This window comes from Palaemon carinicauda, chromosome 5, assembly GCF_036898095.1.
Source record: "Palaemon carinicauda isolate YSFRI2023 chromosome 5, ASM3689809v2, whole genome shotgun sequence".
Taxonomy (NCBI): domain Eukaryota; kingdom Metazoa; phylum Arthropoda; class Malacostraca; order Decapoda; family Palaemonidae; genus Palaemon; species Palaemon carinicauda.
The window spans coordinates 134,421,097-134,448,833 of record NC_090729.1 but is presented as its reverse complement, the minus strand read 5'-3'; the positions used below and the strand labels follow the sequence as shown (position 1 = coordinate 134,448,833).

At 40.7% G+C, this 27,737-nt stretch overlaps 2 protein-coding genes across 4 annotated transcripts in view; one reads left to right on the top strand and one right to left on the bottom strand.

Moving 5' to 3' along the window:
• Nucleotides 1-27,480, top strand: part of LOC137641489 (pre-mRNA-splicing factor RBM22) — a 66,575-nt gene extending 39,095 nt beyond the window's left edge. The window contains exon 4 of the mRNA XM_068374108.1: nt 26,211-27,480. Within this exon, the coding sequence (XP_068230209.1) occupies nt 26,211-27,389 (1,179 nt within the window). The 3' untranslated portion in view covers nt 27,390-27,480. The remainder of the gene's footprint in view (nt 1-26,210) is intronic.
• Nucleotides 239-8,446, bottom strand: LOC137640578 (uncharacterized). Of its 3 annotated transcripts, XR_011044411.1 has the most exons (5): nt 8,084-8,446; nt 7,685-7,770; nt 931-1,162; nt 532-617; nt 239-376 (listed from the first exon to the last, which is right to left on the bottom strand). XR_011044411.1 is itself a non-coding variant. In XM_068373090.1 (3 exons), the coding sequence occupies exon 1, from the start codon at nt 2,933-2,935 to the stop codon at nt 1,448-1,450; it is 1,488 nt and encodes a 495-aa protein (XP_068229191.1). In that variant the 5' UTR covers nt 2,936-2,937; the 3' UTR covers nt 239-376; nt 532-617; nt 931-1,447. The 3 variants fall into 3 exon arrangements, 2 of the variants coding, with proteins under 2 accessions (XP_068229191.1, XP_068229192.1); XM_068373090.1 differs by lacking the exons at nt 7,685-7,770; nt 8,084-8,446 and having other exon boundaries at nt 931-2,937; XM_068373091.1 differs by lacking the exons at nt 532-617; nt 7,685-7,770; nt 8,084-8,446 and having other exon boundaries at nt 931-2,937.
• Nucleotides 27,481-27,737: the final 257 nt, after the last annotated feature.

Sequence of the window (27,737 nt, the reverse complement as noted above, 5' to 3'; positions counted from 1 at the left end):
TGGACCCAGCTCTGTTGGGAAAAGGGATCTCCTTGTTCAAGAAGAACCCCGACCTAGTGTTATTCTCAGACGCGTCCGAGTCAGGCTGGGGAGCAACACTAGGGAACAAAGAGGTCTCAGGTATTTGGGAAGTCTTGAAAAACTTTACAACGTAATTGGAAAATTAATACAAAGCGTAAATTTCTTATTTTAATGAAACCTTCATAAAATTATGAACAACTAAGAAACTGAACAATAATTAATAAAATGGTTTCATGTATTGCTGCTCAAATTAAAAACAATGCTGTTGTTGCTGCTGTCGAAGATGATCGCCTTAAATAGAGGTCAAAGCGATGGTCAAGCATCTCCAACTTCCAATTACCATTTTCAAGAACCCCTAGATAAATATGAAATAACAAATATCAATTACACTTCAAATGGTAGTTTAAACTATGGAAATCACTAACAAATTATTTAAACACAGGAATACCATTCAAATATATGTATTGTATCAAAATTTAATTTCACTTAACACTATCAAATAATAATTACCTAAAGGCAATGGTCCACTTTGCGTATTAAGTATATCACTAGTATACAACGAGCCAAATTGACAGTAAGGCCGAACGAATAACCACCTAAGTAGTAAAAACAACTAATGTAAATAAACTACTAATTAACGTAAGAGTGGCAAAAATGATAGAATACCAAAATATGATACAAAATTTAAATTATCTAACCAGCTCAAAGTAACTGAAGATAAATGAATCTCTCAATTATGACTGGGAAATTATAATATGGCAATTCCATAAAAATTGTAAATGATATGAATATTATCCAAGGGTATATTTATTTGTGGGGGCTAAAAAGCAAAGCAAGGGACTTTCATTATCAAATGAACTATGGATTATAAGTCAAAAATTTTAAATGACCTTTAAAATGATGACGTACCTCACAACCCATACTGTCCGTGTATGCTGTTCGTAAATGAAACAAATCACAATTGCTGTGTTGGCTCTTGATGAGGCTTCCAAGAAGAAGGCAACGTAAGATGCGGATCCATGGTACAAATCACTTATTTTTTCACCATGACGATAAAGAGGCCAGCAAATCCAATGTTGTCACTGGTGAAGATGGCTAAGAACTAACTATATTTTCATGGAAAGCCGTCCACTTCTCCTTTCTGTAAGAAATTTATAACGAGCAGCAAGTCTCTTCAACGACCCCAACCATCTTAAGTTTTAACAGGTTATTAAGGAATTGTCATCATTTTATGTAAACCAAAATATTTAAATACTAAAAATGAAAGTTAAAATAAAAACAATCCTTTACAACTTACCAAATTACCATATTATAAAAAGAAACAGAAAACAAAAAATAACTTTGTTATTTTTCAACACTCCCGGGGAAGAAATCAAATTTTACATAAGAATTATGTAAATTTGATTAAATAAAGAAAAGAAAAATATTAGTCTGAAATATCATCGTTTAGAATGGTTTTGAATTTTTGCCGTGATATCTCAGCAGCTTTTCTCTGTGGACGTTTTCTAGAAACGTCCATGCCTGGAATCTCTTCTTTCGATGCTACAGCATCCTCATCATCATCATCTGATCCTACAGCATCCTCATCAGACTCCTTCCTCAAGAGTGGTATCAAAGAAGTAACATGCCTTTTAGTTATTTCATTGGTTTTACCCTTCAGAACTTTCGCAGCAGTTGCCTCTCCGTTGATATTCTTGAAAACTTCTTTGACAATTCCCATAGGATAATTAACAGGTTTATATCCATCCTCCTTAATCAGCACAATATCGCCAATACTGATTTGTTTATGGTTTACAGGAGTATATCTATCCTTCTTATCAGTAGCTTGTTTAATTAAAGTGTTCATGAATTCCCGATGATAGATTTCCAGCAAGTTAGTTCTAATTTGTTTCAGCTTCTCATAAGATGTTTTAATTTTATGTACAACATCAAAGTCAACCTGAAAATCCTCATGAGAACCAGGGTCAGCTTGTAATGCAGGAATAATATTCAAAGAGACCAATGAATATCCATGAATAAGTTCCTCTGGCGTTATAGGGGTTGGTACATTATTAGAACAATCTCTTAATGCTTCTTTAAATGCAATCGGCCTTCTATTGATCAAATGTACAGCATGACAAACAAGATATTCAAAATCCCTAAATTCAATGACATTATTTCTGATTGACTTCCGTATCATATGCTTGGTCATTTTAACTACGCTCTCAACCAATCCTCCAAGCTGACTGCAGCCCTTATAGTACTGTTGAAAATGGACTTTCTCAACATTATTATCAGTTAAATACTGAACAGTCTCGGCATCCTTCAGGAAATCCTGAATAATATTGGCTCCTGCTACTATTTGCGTACCCAAATCACTTACTATAAACTGAGGGACTCCATATTCAAAAGAATGCAGTGACAAAGCACGCAAAAACTCTTCAACTGTCATATCCATACAGATCTTAAGATTAACTGCTCGTGTGAACATGCATGAAATAACAAGGATCCAAACCTTGACTTTATCTTTCCCTTGTCTCACATAAAATGGACCACAATAATCAAGGTATACATTACCAAAAGGTTTATCAGATGGACTCAATCTAAATTCCCTATAGGCTGATTGATTAAGTTTGACAGGTCTTTGGTTATATCTCCGGCATACAACACATTCCTTCAGAATCCTTTTAACTGTTGAGAAGAATTTTGGTATCCAGAATTTCCTACGTAATTCTGTCAAAAGGGCATAGCAACCGGCATGTTTCAAAAGCAAATGTTCATCCAATATAATAAGTTTTGTTAGAGTACTCTCTCTTGATAAAAGAATAGGATAAGTTTGGTTCGTTACACTGCGCTTCTCATTAAATTTACAATTCACTCTTATTAAATTATGAGTGTCTGGATACAAATTCAACTGTGATATCAAATTAGGCATAGCCATCTTTGTTTTAGAGTTACTACTTAAATAGTCAATAACATCTGGAAAATTTATTTGTTGATCCCTAGAGATTATTTGAGTCAAAGCCTTAGAGCGGAGGTCCTTCTTATCAAAGCCATGTGACTTGTTTATAAACCCTTTCCATCGATCCCAGCATTCCAGAACTTTCGCATGTATAGATATCAACTTATTCATATTTGAATATCTATCTAGAGATATTAAGTGCTCTAGTTTTACAGTTTGGCTTTCTTTTATACGGGTTGATGCAGTATATGCCTCAATGGGTTCTAAATTCTCGACCATTGGTACCTTGAAACCTAAAATGTCACTTCTACTAGCTTGATCGAGATCACGTATATTGGGACCCTTATGGTAATTAGACTTCATTAAGCTTTTGAATGACAGACATCGTGTAATTTTGTCGGCTGGGTTGTCCATTCCACTCACGAAGGAGAATCCAACACTTCTCCCCTCACATAGCTTTATTATATGATTCAGTTTGTTCATTACGAACACTGACCTTTTCTGCATTTTATCAAACCTATGAGAAAATGACTTAAGCCACGACAGGGCAACAAAACTATCTGAGAATAGCCCCAAGTCAACTATTTTGATGGGCACCAGGCACTGTGTGCCACTCAGTTCATTATAGGTATCCAACAAAACCTCTGTACCCAAACATATAGCCTGTAATTCGAGTGAAGGAATGGACTTTTCATGCAATTTGGATCCAATGAGTCTGTTTTTCGCTAATACAAAGCTTCTTTCACCACTTCTTATATTGCATAAATATACAACAACTCCATAAACTCTTTTGCTAGCATCAACATAAGCCTCAAGTTTATATTCATCTGTCCTTTCACCAACACATCTCTGAACCTCAAAAACAGGAGCAGAATTTACTTGGTTTGCAATATTTTTCCATTCCTTTTGTTGAAAGTCTCTAAGTTGTGTATCCCATCCAAGCGTTCTCTCACATTGCAAGTCCTGCATAAAAAGTCTAGCTCTGTTAAGAAGAGGACCATTTATGTTGAAAACATCATAATTAGATGCAATGGATCGCAAAATTTCCCTTTTTGTATTAGCCTTTTCATCAAGGCACAATTTCCTGGTTGAAATTGTATCACTCCCTCGATTCCAGATCATCCCAAGTAATTTCACCTCCATCTCAGATTTCTTGCATCCTACATCCGATTGCATATTTTCTCCATCAATTTTATCTTGTAGTGTAGAATCATTAGAAAACATCTGCTGTAGTTCAAATTTGTAAGGACAAAAAATACCCTGTAAAATCTCATATATCCAATTCAAGGTTTCAGATGATTCACAAGTAAATCCACCATTATCCATATAGAAGAGCTGATACATTATCCATTTTGCATTTCTTAGTCTAGGATTATCATTCTTGCTATCCAGTACTAAAATTTTGAAAAGAGCCAACATCAAAATTGTAGGACTGCATCGAAGTCCAAAAGGAAGACGAACATTTTTGTAGGCAACTATAGAGAAATCCCCTTTCTTAACATTCTTATACCATAAAAAGAGTAACTTCTGCTGATCAAGCTCACTGAGTGCTATTTGATTGAATGCTCTCTTAATATCGAAGACGAGTAATTTAGATCCAAATCTCAAATGAAGCATTGCAGACGTCATCTTTTGATTGAGTGATGGGCCAGCATACATAGCCTGATTATGATTGACCGTCATCACACTGGACCTGCTAGGTTCACAAACATTGGACAGGAAAACAACTCTGCATTTTGTTGTTTCCCGATCTAGTCTAAAAACTCCCATGTGTGCTAAAAAACTGCACTCAGGATGCTCATCCATGTACCTTTCTAGATTTGGTACTCTTTCAATTATCCCAAGTTTTGCTTGTTCTTTAAAATTTTCATTCATAAGTTCCAAATTTGCCTTGTTCCTTTGTAATTTTCTCGTGTTGGACCTCAATACAGCCTTTGCAAGGTTGAGATTCCGTCCAAGCAAATGACAGCTCTTTTCATTCCATAGAAGAGGCATCTCTAGCCTTCCTTCCTCGTTTCTTCTTGCGTTATCAAGGGTAAACTTAATCAAATTTGCATTACAATCTGACATCAAGTTTCCATCTAAAGGGTCTGGTTCATAAATAGATTTCTCATACACAGACCGCAGCATCTCAGTTGCACGTCTCAGCTCTGATTCTTCAATCATACCTTTTTCATTTAAAATAGCGAAGTTAGCTTGAACCTCCACCTCGCATTCCAAACTTAAGCCACTTGGCTCACCCATAGAACTTCCAAATCCAATATACTTGCAGCATTCATCTATGCCATCAAATACAGGGGATTTGGTTCCATTTAACTCACATGTTTCCTCATAATCGGCAACCGAGCGGGAGTGCTCCGAACACCAAGAACAAGAAAAGTCCTTTGAAAGATAAGGTAGATTCTGTTGCATAATCTTGACATTACCCATTAACATCACTCCTGCAGCTGATCCCAAATAAACAGATGGGTGATCATTGCCAAATTTTACTGAAAAATCTAATAAACAATGGGCATCATTTGTACCGAGTATCAAGTCAATATCCTTTATTTTATCACTACCATCAGTCAAATATTTATCAGCTAATTTGAAGCCTTTTTTGGCAAAGGCCCTGGCCACTTCTGAAATTCCTGGCAATGACAAGTTTATATCTATGCTTGGTACACACAATGCATGTATTACACATGCCTTATCATCAAAGTTGCACTTTAATTCAACTATTTTGGATTTATACTTCTTACTTGAATTAAAACCATTGACTGTTAAAGAGACATTATCTTCTAACACTTTCAACCTATTATCACTTGCAAGTTTTTCAGTTACAAAACTGGTCTGACAGCCACAGTCCTTCAAACCTCTAACAAGGGCTCCATTCAACATTTCACAGGTAAAAGTTGGCAAAACAGAGGCGCCATCAGTGGTATGCAAAGCCTTAGTTATAATCATTACATCACTTGAGGTTTCCCTGTGTTTTGAATTACCTGCTTTTACTTCCTTGCTACCTCTCGCATTCATTTGTAGTTTTTCATCATGAGATTTTTCACCTTGATGATCACACAAAAATGAAAAATGCCAACCCTTACAAAAATAGCATTTCTTAAAGAATTTAAACTTGCATTTGTTAGTGGTATGTCCAATGTTAGCACATTTCTTGCAACCATTAAGTTCTTCTAAGCGTCTCAGCTTATGCTCAGGTTCTTTATATTTTATACACTTATGTGTTGCATGGTTTTCCTGGCAAAGAGTGCACCTTTTCCTCGGAGAAGCGGCGTCAGAAGTACTAATTCTGTTAGTTTCATTATCCTCATATTTAACATTAACTGCAAGTGATGTAGAAGATTTTCCTCCTTGTCTCCTCCTTTCATTAAACTTCCTTGTGACGTCCATATAACGTTCAGATGCTTCAAAGAAATTTTCCTTTATCTCCTCAAGTGATGGACGTACATGATTAGTCACATTTATTAGCTGAGCTTTAAAGGAGTCATTCATGCCTTGCCAGATGAAATACTGCAAAATATCATCTACTTTGATTTCCAATGTAGAAAAAGTTTCAGTTACATTAGTAATTTTTCCAATATAGGAAAAAGGATCAGTGCCATACTCAAGCTTCATTTCACTTAATTGCTTAATTACATTGAATTTCTGAAGCGAACGAGAAGCCAGTGCTTCTTTAAGCAATTTCTTAGCATCAGTATAGGTCTGCTTTGAAATTTCAAGATTCTCGAGTAAAATTGAGGCTCTGCCTGATACCTGTTGCTTGAGAAGTAATAGTTTATCTCTCTCAGTGTACGAATATGTGGCAATAGCCGATTCAAACTCAACAAGAAATTTTTCAACATTTTCACTTTCGGTGCTAGCGTAAACCGGAAGTGGAACTACAGGACTCTTCAAGAGACTTCTTGCGGTTTCAGAATCCTTGGCCTCAGGCTTAGAATCCATCAATTGTAAAACAGCAAAACAGGTATTTAATTTATCTGAGTAATCATCACAAGACTGCAATTCTAATAAGAACTCCTCTTCATTTGTCCCGTCTCCATACAAAGACTTATGGATTACAGTATTAAGACTGTTCAACTGATCACTGTACGATACCAATTTGATTTGAACAGCCTTCAACTCAGTTTTATTCATACGCATGAATTTATCATGTTCATTAAACAACCGCGTTACTTGGCCACGAATATATTTACGAGTCTTTAATTCTACACTCATTTCAATAAAATTTAAAACTTAGACCATGGACCCGCAACAAACAACACCCCAACCCGGAAGCTAACCAGACAGCAAAAACAGCACCTTACTTAAGCCCCACGTTGGGCGCCATCTTGAAAAACTTTACAACGTAATTGGAAAATTAATACAAAGCGTAAATTTCTTATTTTAATGAAACCTTCATAAAATTATGAACAACTAAGAAACTGAACAATAATTAATAAAATGGTTTCATGTATTGCTGCTCAAATTAAAAACAATGCTGTTGTTGCTGCTGTCGAAGATGATCGCCTTAAATAGAGGTCAAAGCGATGGTCAAGCATCTCCAACTTCCAATTACCATTTTCAAGAACCCCTAGATAAATATGAAATAACAAATATCAATTACACTTCAAATGGTAGTTTAAACTATGGAAATCACTAACAAATTATTTAAACACAGGAATACCATTCAAATATATGTATTGTATCAAAATTTAATTTCACTTAACACTATCAAATAATAATTACCTAAAGGCAATGGTCCACTTTGCGTATTAAGTATATCACTAGTATACAACGAGCCAAATTGACAGTAAGGCCGAACGAATAACCACCTAAGTAGTAAAAACAACTAATGTAAATAAACTACTAATTAACGTAAGAGTGGCAAAAATGATAGAATACCAAAATATGATACAAAATTTAAATTATCTAACCAGCTCAAAGTAACTGAAGATAAATGAATCTCTCAATTATGACTGGGAAATTATAATATGGCAATTCCATAAAAATTGTAAATGATATGAATATTATCCAAGGGTATATTTATTTGTGGGGGCTAAAAAGCAAAGCAAGGGACTTTCATTATCAAATGAACTATGGATTATAAGTCAAAAATTTTAAATGACCTTTAAAATGATGACGTACCTCACAACCCATACTGTCCGTGTATGCTGTTCGTAAATGAAACAAATCACAATTGCTGTGTTGGCTCTTGATGAGGCTTCCAAGAAGAAGGCAACGTAAGATGCGGATCCATGGTACAAATCACTTATTTTTTCACCATGACGATAAAGAGGCCAGCAAATCCAATGTTGTCACTGGTGAAGATGGCTAAGAACTAACTATATTTTCATGGAAAGCCGTCCACTTCTCCTTTCTGTAAGAAATTTATAACGAGCAGCAAGTCTCTTCAACGACCCCAACCATCTTAAGTTTTAACAGGTTATTAAGGAATTGTCATCATTTTATGTAAACCAAAATATTTAAATACTAAAAATGAAAGTTAAAATAAAAACAATCCTTTACAACTTACCAAATTACCATATTATAAAAAGAAACAGAAAACAAAAAATAACTTTGTTATTTTTCAACAGGAAGGGAGTCAGGTCAGTTGGCATATCAACAGGAAGGAATTGATGGCCATTTTGTTAGGGCTCAAGGCCTTCAAAACCTCGGTGTCGGGAAAGACTGTGGAGATCAATTCCGACAACACCACAGCTCTCGCGTACATAAGGAAGCAAGGGGGAACTCACTCCCTCTCTCTGTTCTCAACTGCGAGAGAGCTTCTCCTTTGGGCGAACGAGAACGAGACCCAGCTGTTGACAAGGTTTGTTCAAGGGCAGAGAAACATCAGGGCAGACATGCTCAGCAGGAGGGGACAAGTCCTTCCTACAGAGTGGACTCTCAACCCGCATGTCTGTCAGAGCCTCTGGAAGTTGTGGGGCAGACCGGTAATAGACCTTTTCACCTCCGGTCTAAACAAGAGGATCCCCAACTACTGCTCCCTAGTCCCGGACGAGGAAGCTGTTGCAGTGGACGCCTTCTTGATGGATTGGACGGTGCTGGACATGTATGCCTTTCCCCCGTTCAAGATCATCAATCTGGTTGTCAGGAAATTCGCTCTCCTCGATTCGGGACGAATGATCCTAGAGGCTCCATTCTGGCCTGCGAGGGCATGGTTCACCGAAGTGGTAGGGTTGCTGATGGACTTTCCAAGAAGACTCCCGGCAAGTCCAGATCTTCTCAGACAACCCCACTTCGAGAGATTTCACCAAAACCCCCTCGCTCTCAATCTGACTGCCTTCAGACTGTCGAGAAGCTCGTTAGATCTCGAGGCTTTTCGGCACAAGCGGCGAAAGCTATTGCCAGGGCAAGGAGGATCTCTTCACAAAGAGTCTACCAGTCAAAGTGGGAGACCTTTAGAGCTTGGTGCAGGAGGCGCAAGGTTTCTTCGTCCTCTACCTCTCTAAGCCAGATTGCAGACTTTCTTTTGTACCTCAGGCAGGATGCTAAGCTGGCTGTATCTACCATTAAAGAATACAGGAGCATGCTCTCAACCGTCTTTAGGCATAGAGGCTTAGAGTTATCTCAGAATAAGGACTTGCAGGACCTCATTAGGTCTTTTGAGACAACGAAGCAGGTGCACTTAAGACCCCCTTCTTGGAACCTGGATGTGGTGCTTAAGTTTTTGTGCTCCAGGAAGTTTGAGCCTATCTCGCAAGCTTCTCTGCGAGATGTGACTAAGAAAACCCTCTTCCTTTTGTCTCTAGCGACTGCCAGGAGGATCAGCGAGGTCCAGGCAATCGAGAAGCGTGTATGCTTCACCCTAAATGGAGCGGTTTGTGCGTTGAGGTTCGACTTTCTCGCCAAGGATGAGAACCCTTCGAAACCCTGTCCCAGGACTTTTGAAGTCCCTAACCTCACGAATCTAGTGGGTCAGGAACAGGAAAGCCTCTTCTGCCCAGTTAGGGCTCTCAAGGCTTATTTGGCCCACACTAAGAGCGTGAGGGGTGCTTCCAACTCCTTATGGTGTTCGGTGAAGGATCCTCAAAAACCCCTGTCAAAGAACGCTTTGTCCTTTTTCCTGAGGGAAACTATTAGGGAAGCCCACCTCTTTTGTGAGGAAGAAAACTTCGCCCTGTTAAAAGTACGGGCTCACGAAGTAAGGGCCATTGCTGCTTCGCTGGCATACCGGAAAAATATGTCAGTTAAGCAGATCATGGACGCAACGTTCTGGAGGAGCAACTCTGTCTTCGCTTCTCATTACCTCAGAGAGGTAAGAGTGGACTATGACAAGTGTTATACCTTGGGCCCATACGTAGCTGCGGCTTCTGTATTAGGCAAAGGAGTTACTACCCCCACTCAACCTTAGTTTATGTACTTGTATATGGGTTTGTGTTTTTTATGGTTGTCTGAGGTCCTCGTCTTGTGGTACGGTTCCCTCAGTCCAGATAGATAGTTTATATCTATTTCTGCAAGGTTAGATGGTTAGCTTTAGTAAGGTTGCAGGTTTTTATTATATGGGAAGGTAGTTTTCTGAAGTCTAGTCAAGTTGTTGATCCTACCCCTTTGACAGACTCGATTGAGTTGTTTGCAGCGTAGCAGGTCTACTCCTGGCTGAACACTCCTAAGGGAAAGCGACTCTAGAGGCAGTTACCTTTGAAGTCAGCTACCTTAGCAGGTAAGGAATCAAGGTGTTTGTTCTCCTACAACTCTTTTGTTGTTTCCCCAACTATGTTTTTCTGTCTGTTTCCCTCCTCCAAATGTGTGAATCAGCTATATATATATAACTGCCAGGTAAGTTCTATTCATAAAAATGGAGTTTTTATGATAAAACAAAGTTTTATGAATACTTACCTGGCAGTTATATATATATATTTTAAAGCCCACCCACCTCCCCTCAGGAGACAGGTCGGGCAAAGATAATCTGAGGAACAGAAAACGGGAATGATTCCAAGTACCACCCTGTAAGGGTTGTTAACCATCTAACCACACAACCATCACAAGGCGGTTGCCGCGATTTTCGATTAAATTCTGCCGCAGTTGGAGACTCAGCTATATATATATAACTGCCAGGTAAGTATTCATAAAACTTTGTTTTATCATAAAAACTCCATTTTTATATCTTGTGAGAGTGAGTGCTTGTATGTCATTAGTTGGGTGTTTGAGGATTATCAAACTCCCCTATATAACCTTTAGTTTGTGTCAAGACGCAGGGTGATTTTTGGGGGCATTTTTCTGGGAAAAATGTGCGTCTTATGATACGGAAAATATGGCAATTCACAGCTGCGATGGAAAATGTCCCACCTGCCTTTAAGTTTTCAATTTATGCTTATAAAAAAGTAATTAATTTCGTAGTCTATTACCTTGTTACAGTCAACTCTTCCTGTTGAAGAAGTCAATTGGGAACTGGAGACTAATCATCAACCACTCTTCGCTGAAGTTTGTTTATCAAACTCCGCAAAGCATAGAGACGAAAATTACAATTTGGTCTACCATCTTAAAGGGAGACTTCATGTTTTTGGTGGATCAAAAAGACGCTTATTTTTGAATACCTGTTCATCAGTCATACAGAAATTACCTGCGATTCATTTTTTTCCCCCCTCTCCAATCTGGATAAGTGGAGTCTCATTCCCAAGCAAAGGATGTACAGTAGTACCTTGGCCATGCTGATAAACATGGCAGCAGCAAGAGTCTTTTCGTCAGATGATCTCATGAGCGGGCTCAGAGAGGGGGTGCTCCCATTTCTGTTCAAGCTTGAACTCCCAGCTTGGCAATTGCAGTGTCTGGGACTTCTTTCCTCATTGGAGAAACTCGTCCCACATGGGCATATCCCTACCATAGGTCACTTCATTAGTGTCTGAAAGATCACTAGTCTGCAGCCAGCAATCTCCCTTCCCATCTGGTTCCAGTGAAATAAGATGCATAAGATAACTTTTTCTGGTGGCTGAACGATCAACCCACCTCCAGAGAGATACTTCTTTCTTGGATGTATCAAAGGATGGGGAATGAAGCTGCCTCAGGTGTATGGTTCCCAGAAGAAAAGCATCAGTATATCAAGCAGTTGGAAATTTGAGCTCGTATCACTGCATGCTTTCCAACAAAGTGTGATAGGGCATACACTTGTTGATGATCAACAGTACTATAGTTATAGCTTTCATCAACAAGGAAGGAGGAACTGTCTCATAGTCTTAAGAGTTAACGAAGCAGGTGCATATCAACCTGTTTGCCATATGGCTGATCAGGAATCTGCCAGTGTTCTGCTCCCCCATTTCAAACCCTTGGGTGTCATTCGAGGACACTTTTCAACACCCACAGGACAACCTGGATGCGAAAGCCTTTCCTCCCTTCTACCTACCTCTGACATCAACAGGTTTTTCACAATTTTGAGTTTCAGAATGGACCCAGGTGGCCATACATCGAATTATATCCAGATCTACTGATCCTCCTTGTTTAGGGGCCAAGAGAACTACCCCAATGACCTACTCTTTCTCAGCCCCACCTTCAGAGGTACCATCATGTACTGTAGTGAAGTACTTTGCACTTTAAGGAAGGAAACTATCAAGCATCTCTTTCAAGTGAAAGGTTTTATGCAATGTACTTTACCTGGGAGGACTAAATACCTGTGAAGATCCTGTGCAGCTGCTCTTCCCAGCGAGACACTCCTTCTCTACTCATCATACACAAAAGTCTTCAAGCGCTACTGCTTCAACGATCGCTTTTCGGGCCTCCTAGCAAGTCTCCTCATCTAAACGACACACGCTAGACTCTATCCAGAGCAAGAGCTAGCACTGCTTCATCTATGCTAGCTCATGTCTGCAATAGCACATAGGGGTGTGCTACTTCGATTCGCTTTTAACGTCAGTAGCACACGCAACTTCAACCTACGGTTTCTACGGGTTGTGCTACCGAGGGACAGCCCACTTGGAAGTCTTGGTGCTTAATACCTCACTCGGAACTTGTTGTTTTCACACAAGTACAGTGGGAATGGATTCTCAGTGCTATTTATCTTTAGAACTTCTCCGTATGAGCTTTGGCTCTCGACGCGACTCAAGAGGTCATGCAGATGTTTAAGGGGACCGTCCGCCATGGGGTATTGACATAACAACTTTCAGAAATCGAAAATCGTTTTATTGCTTCTATGTATGCGTAAACATGTTGTACATACTCCCCAGAAGTTTCAGCCAATTATTTTTACAAATAACGAAGATATAGAGGTTTTTAAATGATGACGTCATCCTTACTGTGTCGTCTGCATGACTGAGTTTGACAAAATCGTCTTTGTGTGTTAATTTTGCATATCTATAGTGATTTTTCACTTATGTTTCGAGCTATCGTACATCTGGCAGAAATGGAAGGCATTGGTAGAGTGTAGATGAACGAAATCTACTCCTACAATAACAGAAGCCAAAGTTTCCAAAGATGTATAGAATTTATAATGCATACGTTTGTTGACTTGAAGTTCATATGTACATTGTGTTTCCACAACGCCCTCGGGAACATTATAGCAAGGCCAATGTTACCTAAGGTTATAGAAAGAACAAATAGTCAATCATTTTTCCAAACAATGAAGATATAGCGGTCTTTAGATGATGACGTCATCCTTATGGCGTCGTCTGTATGACTGAGTTTGACAGATGCGCAGTTCTCTCTCTCTCTCTCTCTCTCTCTCTCTCTCTCTCTCTCTCTCGATTTATTTACCACTGCCATTTATACAAATACTTTAATTCTCTCTCTCTCTCTCTCTCTCTCTCTCTCTCTCTCGAATTATTTAAAACTCCCATTTATACAAATACTATAATAACAATGTTCAACTCTCTCTCTCTCTCTCTCTCTCTCCCTCTCTCTCTCTCTCTCTCTCCCTCTCTCTCTCTCTCTCTCTCTCCCTCTCTCTCTCTCTCTCTCTCTCTCTCTCTCTCTCTCTCTCTCTCAATTTAAACTGCCATCTATATCAGCCAAATGCTTTCATGATCTCTCTCTCTCTCTCTCTCTCTCTCTCTCTCTCTCTCTCTCTCTCTCTCTCTCTCTCTCATGTATCGAAATCTCGTACTTCTGGCAGAAATGAAAGGCATTGGTAGAGGGTACGTGAATGAAAACTACCACCTACGAAAACAGCAAAGTTTCCAAAGACATATAGAAATTATAATGCATGTGTTTATTTACTTGAAGTTCGTATGTTGATTGTGCTTTCACAACGTCCTCTGGAATTTTATAGCAATGCCAATGTTACATAAGGTGATAGAAAGAACAAAAAGTAAGTGGAGAACAAGAAAAATGAACCAAGAAAGAGGGAAACATGGATAAGAGTACAAAGCTGAAAGCTGCTAACTAAAACACTGGCAACAATTAGAGATCGCTGGCAACTCATAACATAGGAATAGTAAACTGAGGGTTCAAATACCTCGTTTAGGGTGCATTTATGTAGGAATAAACAATAAAAGTTATCATAATAATATTATCTTGATTTCTTTTAGAAAAGAAGTGAAAGTTTGCTGCAAATCTTGGGAGCTCATAACTCAAAAACATACTTATTCCCACTTAGGTACATTTTTCTCACTTATTTGTTGTTCGATATTAGAGAAAACATATCGTTGAAAAGAAGAATAAAAATCCCACAATTCTGTCAGACAAAATTTTGATTTTCTTTTTACATTTTTTTTTCACGATTATTTTCTGTCTAGACGAGGAAAAAAATAAAAATTCATTAAAAAAAACAGAAAGGAAAATCAAAATTCTGTCTGACAGAATTGTTTGGTTGTTAGAGTAGTTTTTGTGGTATAAGTTTCAATACAATTGGTATTATAGTAGTGGGGAAAAATGTACCTAAATATTTTTTTTAAATCATGATTTTTGCTAATAAATACAAAAGTTTTTGATCAAAAGACTTGAAATTCTTATATGATGAAGGTATTATATACAGTATGTCTAAAACATATATAGAAATTGTGTAATTTGGATCATTAGAAAAAAAAAATGGCAGACGGTCCCCTTAAGGGCCCGCACATGTGGATGCACAAACTTCATTGGCTTTCCAGTTCTCGTCAGCGTTCACAAACGTTCATCGGGCCACTAGTACTATTACTTCTACTACTACTATTATTATTGGGCTGACGTGCCGTGTGAGTTAGCGACTAGGTTGCCTCTTCTGCTACCTGTCTGTAACCTTGGGCACCTGTTTTGGTATATGGTTACTATTCCTAGTGGTACTCATAGACGTCAAGCTATAAGTCCTCCCTTCTGTAAGCAGATTAGAAAGACTGAAAAAGATGGTAGCTCCTTCTCTCTACTAGATTCGCTGCAATCTCTTTGATTACCCCGTCTGAGAAGTTACTCCATCTGACAAGGACACCTGTCCTGGGAATGCTGGGTGACCAGTGGAGTATCAGGTCCCAATCTCCTCAGATGGTTAGATCTCTCTCTCTCTCTCTCTCTCTCTCTCTCTCTCTCTCTCTCTCTCATGAACCTCCTAGAATGAGGGCAGTTTTCTATCCCTCCAACAGTTCCTTCACTCCCTTCAGGATACTCAATGATGTTGATGAGCTACATCTCCATGGTAGTGGCTTACATAAACGAACAAGGTGGAACCTTATCGCGGCACCTTGCATTCTAGCAGTGGCAATGCTAAGATGGGCAGAAGACGACTCAGCGTCCCTATCGCCCCACTTCATTCCGAGTAAAAGGAATGTACTCGCGGACATCTGAGCAGGACTCAGATTGTGCCCTCTGAGTGGTCTTTGAATCATCCAGTAGCTAACAAAGTCCTGACATAGTGGGTTCCCCGACACTGGATCTGTCACAACATCCCTAAACAACAGGCTCCTACTGTTCACCAGTCTTGGATCCCGAGGCCCTCTAGCAGGATGCATTTCAACAGAATTGACAACTGCAACGTTGACACCTTTCCCACAGTCTGCCTGAGGAGAAGGGTACTCAACAGGACAAGATCATCTGCAAACGTAGCGGTGACCCTCATAGCTTCGCTATGGCATCATGCAGAATGGTTCCTGGATCTTCTTCAGCTGATTTACTCAGACAACCACACGGGAACACCTTCCACAAAGCCGCAGGATCCCTATGTCTGGAGACTATCCAGCATATCAAAGAGGCTTTTCGCAACAAATTGTGAATAGGATGGTCCGGTTACTTCCGGAAATCTTCAGTTGCCGTTTACCAGGCTAAGGGGAGTGGCTTTTGTGGTTGGTGTCGGGGAAGGGGTACTTCTCCCCTCGATGCCACTTTCCAGCATTAGCGGAGTTCCTTGGATAACTTTGGCTGGAAAAATTACTCTCAGTCTTGGCAGTTAAAGACTACCGCTCAGCCTTGAGCCTTGCCTATAGGCTGAAAGGAGTTAACATTTCCTCATTGTTGGTATTATTTCTCCTTATGCAGAATTTTGCGCTTACTTGTTTCAATCGGAAGTTAGACCTTCTCCATGGAGCATGGTTCGCATTCTTCGGTCCCTGAAGGGTGCCCCCCTATGATCCACGACTCCATTATTATTATTATTGTTATTATTATTATTATTATTATTATTATTATTTGCTAAGCTACAACCCTAGTTGGAAAAGCTGGAGGCTATAAGCCTAGGGGCCCCAACAGGGAAAATAGCCCAGTGAGGAAAGGAAACAAGGAAAAATAAAATTTAAGAACAGTAATAACATTGAAATAAATATTTCCTATATAAACTATAAAAACTTTAACAAAACAAGAGGAAGAGAAATTATATAGAATAGTTTGCCTGAGTGTACCCCCAAGCAAGAGAACTCTTACCCAAGACAGTGGAAGACCATGGCACAGAGGCTATGGCAGTACCCAAGACTAGAGAACAATGGTTTGATTTTGGAGTGTCCTTCTCCGAGAAGAGCTGCTTACCATAGCTAGTCTCTTCTACCCTTACCAAGAGGAAAGTAGCCACTGAACAATTACAAATGCAGTAGTTAACCCCTTGGGTGAAGAAAAATTGTTTGGTAATCTCAGTGTTGTCAAGTGTATGAGAATAGAAAAGAATCTGTAAAGAATAGGCCAGACTATTCGGTGTATGTGTAGGCAAAGGGAAAGAACCATAACTAGAGAGAATGATCCCCTGTAGTACTGTCTGACCAGTCAAAGGAGCCCATAACTCTCTAGCGATAGTATCTCAACAGGCGGCTGGTGCCCTGGTGAACCTACTACCTACAAGCATCAGATCTTCACCTGACGTTGAAGACGGTTTTCCTGATTACGTTAGCTTCAGCCAAGAGAGACTGTGAACTCCATGGTCTTTCGTACGACATCTCCCATTCAAGGCAACGGGGAGAGGTAATGCTCGACTTCATCCCTGAGTTTATCACCAAGACTTAAAATCCAAGAGAAGTGGATCCTAGATTTGGGCTCTTCTGTATTTGGAGTCTTCGTAATGTAACTGATGATCCAGATCAACTCACCCCCGAGTGTCAGCACGGGGAAGGTCAAGAGGAGGATCATGAAGAACTCGATCTCTGCTTAGATTTAAAAGGTCATAGACCAAGTGTTGAACCCTGATCCTTCTCCGCAAACGAGACTACCCAGAGCCCAGGACGTTAGCATTCAAGAAAACTTTGTGACACAGATCCTACAAGCAGGTGCGTGAAAGCATGATGACCTTCACCACTTCCAGCAAGACGTAACTCACATAAATATGGAGACATTCTCCATTGGCCCTGTGGTGGCTACACAACAAATGGTTTAAACACCTCAGGATTTGATGGACATGTAGCAGATGGTGGAGGGCAAAATTATCCTGGGATTAAGTCAGGGATGAATGACAAGAATGACTGGCTCTCTTTCATCTTCCCCTCTCTGGGGGGACAGCACCTATGGTACTCTGCAAGCTGGCCTCCTCTGTCTGTAGGTAAAACCATTTCCCTTGTGTAACGTGGTATACAGATATACAGTATACAAGGTGGGATTGGATAACGTCTATTGTTGGTTCAAAGATTCTTACGTTTCTGAGAATTCTTACCTAGACTAATCACACTGCTATAGTGCTCCCAAACGAAAGTGGCAGCTGATAGCTTATTTTTTCGCATCGAATCTTAAATATTTCGGTCATTTTACCCGGAGAAGCAGAAGATGCATTAAGGTATTAAAGGTGGGGCAGTTCCATCGGTCATTATCCCAGATATACAGTAGTTCCCTTTTCGGCTATTTTTCCCAGGTGGCCAATGGAAAAGAAATTGAAATAGACTAAAAGTCTCTAATGTATTTAAAAACAAGGCGCACGTGTCTCTATTATATTTACATCTTTATCTGAGTGAATATGATATTGAGTTAATTTTATATATATATATATATATATATATATATATATATATATATATATATATATATATATATATATATATATATATATATGTATATACATACATACATATGTATATACACACACATATTTATGTTTATATATATATATATATATATATATATATATATATATATATATATATTGTGTGTGTGTTTGTGTGTATGTTTAAAAGAATTACAAAAAAATTCCAGTGTGCTGAAAAACTCTGTAGGTAGAAAAAAACCCAGAAAGAATCAAAAGATTAAAATTTAGGTCACCCATTCTCAGAGAAGAATAGGATTAGTCCGACACGCTAAATCAGTTAATACGAAAATGTCAAGCTGGGCAAATTGTTTTCTTGTATCCTCACCGAGAGGTCGTGAAGGTACGAAATTATTTGAAGTCTATACGAAATATTAAGAAGAACTGTCATTCGACTGCCACTTTCGTTTGGGAGCACTATAGTATCACATAATCACACAGATTGCCAGGCTGCTAAAGCGTGCTATTTCACCTAGGTTTTAGCTAGGTGTCAGGGTTTTCCCTTATATACGTGTGTAGCACGAATGGGGAAAATCCCCAGTTCAAAAGCTAGACAGTTGGTTAGGACTTCCACTCACCTAAGGGGTGAGTCATTCTTAATAAAGAGCGAAATGGTTTGTATTTAGTGTCAGAACAAATGACAAATTTAAAGTAATTTGTATTTTTTCCAAGAGTTAAAACCTTGAGCTCTTTATATAAATTTGGCCCGCCATCACCTATATCCTGGTAAGTCCTGTCTGCAATCAAAAGCGACGATAGAACCAAGGTGTGTGTAAGCAAAGTAGGGTAGCTAGTACTAACCCCCCCCACCCCGCTAAATAGTGGTGGGGTGGTTACACCTTGACAATAGTCCTAATTCTAGTCTTCCAGCTTTGCCAAAAGTATATCCCTAATAAAGAGCTCAAGGTTTGTATCATAAAGAAATGTTAAAATTGCTTTAGATTTGTCATTTTCATACCCAAAATTCAAGGAAGAAAGCCTCTAACCCTTTTTTTTCAATATTAAACTTACCCGATAATCATGTAGCTGTCAACTCCGTTGCCCGACAGAATTCTACGGGAGGGATACGCCAGCTATCACTATACTAGAAGGGGGTGTACTCACAAGCGCCACCTGTGGCCAGGTACTACAGTACTTGTTGTTGACGCCACCTCACTTTTTCCTCTGTCGTGCTTCCGGCAAGACGTTCTTGGATACGCTTATGATTTTGGAGTATTGTTCACGGTTTGGTGAAGTATTTCTCTAAAATTTGCAGCTATTCGCTATACTGGAAACTTCTATATTAGCTTAGTTAGCTTTTGGAATTAAATTGATTAATTATGGTGACGAAGAGAGTATGAACTCTCTTTCACCTTTAAATGGCCGACCCTTCCCTTAGACGGAAGTGTTGGTGTCTAAGAGAGTATAGACTCTCTTTCTTAATTTTGCTTAACAAAAGTTATAGATTTATTTTATATCTCTCCGCCTTTTATAGGCCTCTTCGATTAACTTCCTTTTATTATAAAATTATTAAAATTAATTTTTATATTTGTTTATATTCGACCTTTCCTAATAGTAGGCGGTCTTTTCTTGTACCGAAGTTAATTAACATTGAGCCCGTCATTTCGGTTTTACCTGTTAACATATTATGCTATTTTAATGTTTTTGAAAGAATTTCTTTGATAGTCTCGTACTGTTTTCAAAGTTGAACTAACGTTTTGTTTTGTCTCTGCAGTTATTGACGTTTCAGAACGTTCAACTTGCGCTCTATCGTTACGATAGAGAGAGAATTTTCACGGTGTCACGTTGCAGTAAGAGTAACCGTGTCTAGCGTTTTGTTCATTCTTTCTTAACTTAATGGTTTTAATTCTACAAAGGAACTTTTCATTTTGGGAAATATTTTCCTTTAACAATAATATGTTTTAACGATATATATGATTGGGCTCTTCTCTCAGGTTCTAAGTCAAGAGAGAGAGAGAGAGATAGAGACGGAGGGAGAAAGAGGAGGATAAACGTTTCGTTCAAGCGAGTAACGTTGTTATCGTTTTTACTCTTCTCCCTAGTCTCTTTAGGGGAAGAAGGTAAACGTTTCTAGAGTTTTTTCTTGTTCTCAAGCTTTATGCGGTGAGAGAATTTAAACGTAGTTTATTTGATCTAGTGTTTAGTCTCTTTCCAGCCACTGAATTATTTATCTTTCATTAGATTTTTCTGTTACATTGTAATTCTGTTTTCGCAATTACTAACTTTTGAGAAAGGATAGAATTGCGTGTTTCAGGTACAAACCACTTAAAGTTTCGAGTTCAGTGAAATAAGTGCAAACAGAAAATCAAAAGTGATAAGTGATTAGCGCAAAGTGTCAGTGTTGTGCGTGAGGGTACTTCTGTGCGTGCCAGTCGTCCTCCCAGTCCGGGACCTCTTGCAAGCTCCCAAGCCCAGGGGAGAAGCAATGTCGAAGGGCAAAAGGATTCGGCAGGCCTTGATCGGCGCACAGAAGTATCCTCGGTGGTTGCGGGCGTGTCTTACAGAGACCGTCACTCCCACCCGCAGACGATTGAGCCCTTATTTTGCTCGTCTGCAGAAGAAATTTCGGGGAGAAAACGCTGGTCTCAGGTCTCAAGACCTCTTAAACGTAAAGTCTAGACCTATGCCAGACGTACGAAGTTAGAGTTCTACAACCCGGATGCAGTCATTGGGTTAGCTCTGACTCTCCTCAGTCATCAGGTGACTGCACACCTCCTAAGAGAGGTAAGGTGTTGCCGTAACAGACCTCATCTTCTGTTAAGGCTTTGCCTCAGCAGACCTTAGCGTCTGCCGACCCCAAGATGACTTTGCTGCAGTCCATGCAGTCACAGCTTGCGGTCTTAATGCGTGAGTGTCAGGCTGAGAAGGTTACACCTCCTCCTGCGATCGCTCCGCCTCACCGCAGTCCAGTCTGCCAGGCGTACGATGTTGAGGTTCCTCAGGATACCTTACCGCGTACTGAGTTGCCAGTTACCAGCGGTGTGCAGCAACCTCCGCCTTCCTTAAGGCAACCTCAGCAATGGGAGCAGGAATCTTATGCCTTACTTCCTCCGCTTCCGCTTGCGGTTCCACCAGAGAGGCAACAATCTCTTGAGGTACGACAACCTCTTCCATCAATGAGGCAGCCACCTCAGCACTCGCTGCAGCTTAGGCTAGCTCCTCAGGAACCTCAACTCGCGAGACAAGAACTGCGTTCTGCGCAGCCGCTACCTCTACTCTCGCAGCTCACACCTCAGGAACCTTAACTCGTTCCTCAGGAACCTGCTACTGCGCATCCGCAACCCTTACAGCAAGCGCAACTCTTGAGGCAGCAACCTCATGCTATGAGTCAGCCACCTCAACGCATGCATCTGCCACTTTCTCCTCAACTTGAGAAATAACAAATGACAATAATAACACCTCATTACTTTCATAACTTGCATTTGTAATCATATACATGTATGCCTACACAAACATTATGATAATGGAGGTTATTTGTCTTACTTATATAAAAATATATATGTATTCCTTGCAATATATTTTTAACAATATCGCAAAATATGGCAAAAATATCTTCAAAACAAAAATGAATCATGAGTTATGAATGTAAGGTAATATTATGTTGATATTAAAACCCCATGCAAGCATGCATGAAGCACTCTAGCACTGGTCATGGAATTTCTGAGAAATGTTAAACGCCATGCAACACGCTCTGCTTACCTTACAGCATGCTCTACATACAGCATGCTCTGCATACAGCATGCTCTGCATACAGCATGCTCTGCATACAACATGCTCTGCATACAGCATACTCTGCATTCAGCATGCTCTGCATACAACATGCTCTACATACAGCATGCTCTGCATACAGCATGCTCTGCATACAACATGCTCTGCATACAGCATGCTCTGCATTCAGCATGCTCTGCATACAACATGCTCTGCATACAGCATGCTCTGCATTCAGCATGCTCTGCATACAACATGCTCTACATACAGCATGCTCTGCATACAGCATGCTCTGCATACAACATGCTCTGCATACCTTACTGCATGCTTCTCAGTCATACATCTTTGGTTGTTGCCAACTCACTAGACTGTCAAGCAGTTTCATAACGTTGCCTTCTAGTCTGCTGCTTTTGCACCATTGAAACCCTCACTGAGAGAACTTAACTTTTCTCGGATATGGTCCCTGTAGATGAGAAAGTGCTTTTCTCCCTCCTTCTGATATTCCCTTGAGGACTCTGTCATTTGGAGAGGAGCCTTTAGCTGCGTAGCCTCCTATGGACTTTTATTTAAGCATAACATGCTTCCAGGGAAGGTAATGGTTCCACTTCAGTCACTAACCCCGTCTGTTACCACACCTGCTCCCATAGACCTTGAGCTGTGTTGCAAGACATGCAGTCCAAGCTTAGTCCTTGTTAAAGGATTTTTTGTTTACGGAGTCAGTGTGTCACTGGGAAGACGTTCAACAACCAGCAGAAGTGACTTGTTGTGACGCAGTGCGGCAACCTCAGCAACCCGATAAGGAGTTGTCTGTACGACCCAGACAGTCTAGACAGCTTCGGGTTGTCACTGTACTTCCTCGCTTCCCCATGGTTGACAGTTCACAGACTGTGCAGCAGTACCATGATCTTGTGTCCGGCTCCGTCAGACGACTGGCTTTTAAGAGCTCCCACAAGTCGTCGCTGTCTGGAGATTCTCAGATGGACTATGGATCTGACCAAGGAACTGGGCCTCCTGGTCAATTTTGAGGAGTCTCAGCTCATCCCATCCCAGACCATTGTCTCCCTGGGTATGGATCTTCAGAGTCGAGCTTTTCGGGCTTTTCCGTCGGCCCCAAGGATCTTCCAAGCCCTAGAATGCATCCAGAGCATGCTGAGAAGGAACCGATGCTCAGTCAGGTAGTGGATGAGTCTAACAGGGACACTTTCATCGCTGGCCCTGTTCATCGTGTTAGGGAGAATCCACCTCCCCCCCTTCAGTATCATCTAGCTGCTCACTGGATAAAGGACATGACGCTAGAGACGGTCTCAGTTCCTGTTTCCGAAGAGAGGAGGTCTTCTCTCGCGTGGTGTAAGAACAGCTTTCTTCTCAAGGAAGTCTACCTTTGGCTGTTCAGAAACCCGACCGCCGTCTCCTCTCGGACACATCAGACACGGGCTGGGGTGCGACTTTGGACGGACAGGAATGATCGAGAACATGGAATCAGGAGCAAAGGACACTTCACATCAATTGCAGGAGTTGTTGGCGGTTCTTCTGGCCTTGATAAACTTCAAGTCCCTCCAGCTTAACAAAGTGGTAGAGGTGGACTCTGACAACACCACAGCCCTGGCTTACATCTTCAAGCAGGGAGGGACTCTTTCGTGAAGTTGTTCTAGATCGCAAGGGACCTCCTCATCTGGTCTAAAGATCGAAAGCTCACGCTGGTAACGAGGTTCATTCAGGGCGGTATGAATGTCATGGCAGATCACCTCAGCCGGAAGGGTCAGGTCATCCCCACAGAGTGGACCCTTCTCAAGAATGTTTGCAGCAGACTTTGGGCCCTGTGGGGTCAGCCAACCATAGATCTGTTCGCTACCTCGATAACCTAGAGACTCCTGTTGTATTGTTCTCCGATTCCAGACCCAGCAGCAGTTCACGTGGATGCTTTTCTGCTGGATTGGTTCCATCTCGACCTGTATGCATTCCCGCCGTTCAAGATTGTCAACAGGGTACTTCAGAAGTTCTCCTCTCGCAAAGGGACACGGCTGACGTTGGTTGGCGCCGCTCTGGCCCGCGAGAGAATGGTTCTTAGAGGTACTGCAATGGCTGGTCGACATTCCCAGGACTCTTCCTCTAGGAGTGAACCTTCTACGTCTACCTCACGTAAAGAAGGTACACCCAATCCTCCACGCTCTTCGTCTGACTGCCTTCAGACTTTCGAAAGACTCTCAAGAGCTAGGGGCTTTTCGAAGGAGGCAGCCAGAGCGATTGCCAAAGCAAGGAGAACATCCACTCTCAGAATCTATCAGTCTCAAGGGGAAGTCTTCCGTAGCTGGTACAAGACCAATGCAGTTTCCTCAACCAGTACCACTGTAACCCAGATTGCTGACTTCCTGTTATATCTAAGGAAAGTAAGATCCCTTTCAGCTCCTACGATCAAGGGTTACAGAAGTATGTTGGCAGCGGTTTTCCGCCACAGAGGCTTGGATCTTTCCACCAACAAAGATCTACAGGACCTCCCTAGGTCTTTTGAGACCTCAAAGGAACGTCGGTTGTCCACTCCAGGCTGGAATCTAGACGTGGTCCTAAGGTTCCTTATGTCATCAAGATTTGAACCTCTCCAATCAGCCTCTTTTTAGGACCTCACATTAAAAACTCTTTTCCTCGTGTGCTTGACAACAGCTAAAAGAGTAAGTGAGATCCACGCCTTCAGCAGGATCATTGTTTTCACATCTGAAACGGCTACATGTTCCTTGCAGCTCGGTTTTTGCTAAACGAGCTTCCTTCACGTCCTTGGCCTAAGTCGTTCGAGATCCCAAGCCTGTCCAACTTGGTGGGGAATGAACTGGAGAGAGCTTTGCCCAGTTAGAGCTCTTAGGTACTATCTAAAAAGGTCTTAACCTTTACGAGGACAATCAGAAGCCTTATAGTGTGCTATCAAGAAACCTTCTTTTCCAAGTTCTAAGAACTCAGTTTCTTACTATTCAGGCTTCTGATTAGAGAAACACATTCTCATCTGAAGGAAGAAGACCTTGCTTTGCTGAAGGTAAGGACACATGAAGTGGGAGCTGTGGCTACTTCAGTGGCCTTCAAACAGAGCCATTCTCTGCAGAGTGTTATGGATGCAACCTATTGGAGAAGCAAGTCAGTGTTCGCATCATTCTATCTCAAAGATGTCCAGTCTCTTTACGAGTACTGCTACACCCTGGGACCATTCGTAGCAACGAATGCAGTAGTAGGCGAGGGCTCAGCCACTACATTCCCATAATCCCATAACCTTTTAACCTTTCTCTTGAATACTTTTTATGGGTTGTACGGTCGGCTAAGAAGCCTTCCACATCCTTGTTGATTTGGCGGGTGGTCAATTCTTTCTTGAGAAGCGCCGAGGTTAAAGGTTGTGATGAGGTCCTTTAGTATGGGTTGCAGCCCTGTATACTTTAGCACCTTTGAGTTGATTCAGCCTTCCAAGAGGAACGCTGCGCTCAGTAAGGAAGACGATCTTATTAAAGGCAGAGTAACGGTTCAAGTCGACTTCCTTACCAGGTACTTATTATTTCATTGTTATTGTGGATAACTGATTATATGAAATACGGGATACTTAGCTATCCTTTAGTCTTGTACACTGGTTTTTCACCCACCCCCCTGGGTGTGAATCAGCTACATGATTATCGGGTAAGTTTAATATTGAAAAATGTTATTTTCATTAGTAAAATAAATTTTTGAATATACTTACCCGATAATCATGATTTAATTGACCCACCCTTCCTCCCCATAGAGAACCAGTGGACCGAGGAAAAAGTGAGGTGGCGTCAACAACAAGTACTGTAGTACCTGGCCACAGGTGGCGCTTGTGAGTACACCCCCTTCTAGTATAGTGATAGCTGGCGTATCCCTCCCGTAGAATTCTGTCGGGCAACGGAGTTGACAGCTACATGATTATCGGGTAAGTATATTCAAAAATTTATTTTACTAATGAAAATAAAATTTTTTCCTCTTTTTATGATGCACGTTTTTATTAGTAATCATACCAACTAAAATGGGGTTGACATTAAGTGGGAAGCTGCCATAGCCGTAGCAGTTGGATCCAAATTCCAGCTCTCCCTATCAAGGAGAGTAAACTTTCTATTTATTATAGTAAAATCTATCCTTCAATGAAGTGACAGCAATACATTTTGGGTAAGTATTAAATTGAATTATGTGCTGTAAGATTAGGATATTTTACCTTCAAGACTCATTTATTTTCAGGTGAGAGACTCCGCTTTAAGCTTAACTGATGACATGCCCAAGAGTGAGGTCAATAAAGAATTCTACATCCAGAATATGGAGCGTCAGATGGCAGCAACATCAGATGGGAGCACAGCTGGAGGAGTCTTGGCTAAAACAAAAACACATTCAGAAATGTTGCTTCGTCTTGCTCGCACAACACCATACTACAAGCGTAATAGACCTCACATCTGTTCCTTTTGGGTCAAAGGAGAATGTAAAAGAGGAGAGGAATGTCCTTATCGGCATGAGAAACCAACAGACCCAGATGATCCGCTCGCTGATCAGAATATCAAAGACCGTTATTATGGTGTTAATGACCCTGTTGCAGACAAACTTCTTAAGAGAGCAGCAGCAATGCCACGGCTGGAGCCACCAGAGGATAAGTCAATTACAACTCTTTATGTGGGTAACCTTGGGGACAGAATTGGAGAAAAGGAACTACGTGATCATTTCTATCAGTATGGCGAATTACGAAGTGTTAATGTTGTGGCTAAACAGCAATATGCTTTTGTTCAGTTTACTACAAGAACTGCATCAGAGTTAGCTGCTGAACGTACTTTTAACAAACTTATTATACAGGGTCGCCGTTTAAATATAAAATGGGGTCGTTCACAGGCCAGACAGGGAGCTTTAGGTGGCATAGAAGGCCTAGAAGGAGAAGATATTGCACCCCAGCCATTAGAACCAGTTCCTGGTCTCCCTGCACTTCCCCCTCCTCCTGAAGAACTGCAGAATAACTTCTTTAACCTACCTTCTGCAGCAGCCAGTATACCTTTGCCACCTGGTCAAGGACCTCCAACATCAGGAGCACCAACTATACGACCACCAAGGCCGCCTGGCCAAACACCACCAAGACCGCCAGTTCCACCACCGGGAGGAATTCCTGGTGGGCCTCCACCTCTAGGACCATTGGGTCCTCGGCCTCCTGGTGTGCCACCAGCACCTCCAGGACATTTGCCCCCATTACAACCACCTCCCTTCTTTCCTCCTCATTTGCGAGCACCTCTTCGTCCACCACCTGGTGTTCGTCCTCCAGCATTCTTCCCTCAGCCACCACCTATTCCTGGAGTTGGTCCTCCCCCTCCTCTTACTCATGGTATTATTCATTATCCATCTCAAGATCCTACTCAAATGGGGGCAAATCCAGATAAGAAATAACAGGTTATTATTTGTGCTTTTAAGATTAATTGAAGACTTTATGTGACAGGTGTGCAGTTCTGTTGTCCCGGAATAAAACACACAACTTTAATATTGTTTATAATCCAATATCCAGAACATTTTGTTGACTAAAGTTTTTATAATAGAGTGTTACCATATATTTACATAATTTTCATAAGAGAGATGCTGTCAGATTTTTTATGGATAGCCTCGTTTAGTACCTAGATTGATTAGGAGAGCAGTATAGTGTTCCTTTGACTAAAATGGGCAAGAGTTAAGATCATTTGGAAAATGAAAAATTTAGAAATAAAGGGTCTTTGTCATTTGTTATTTAGTGACATGAACAAT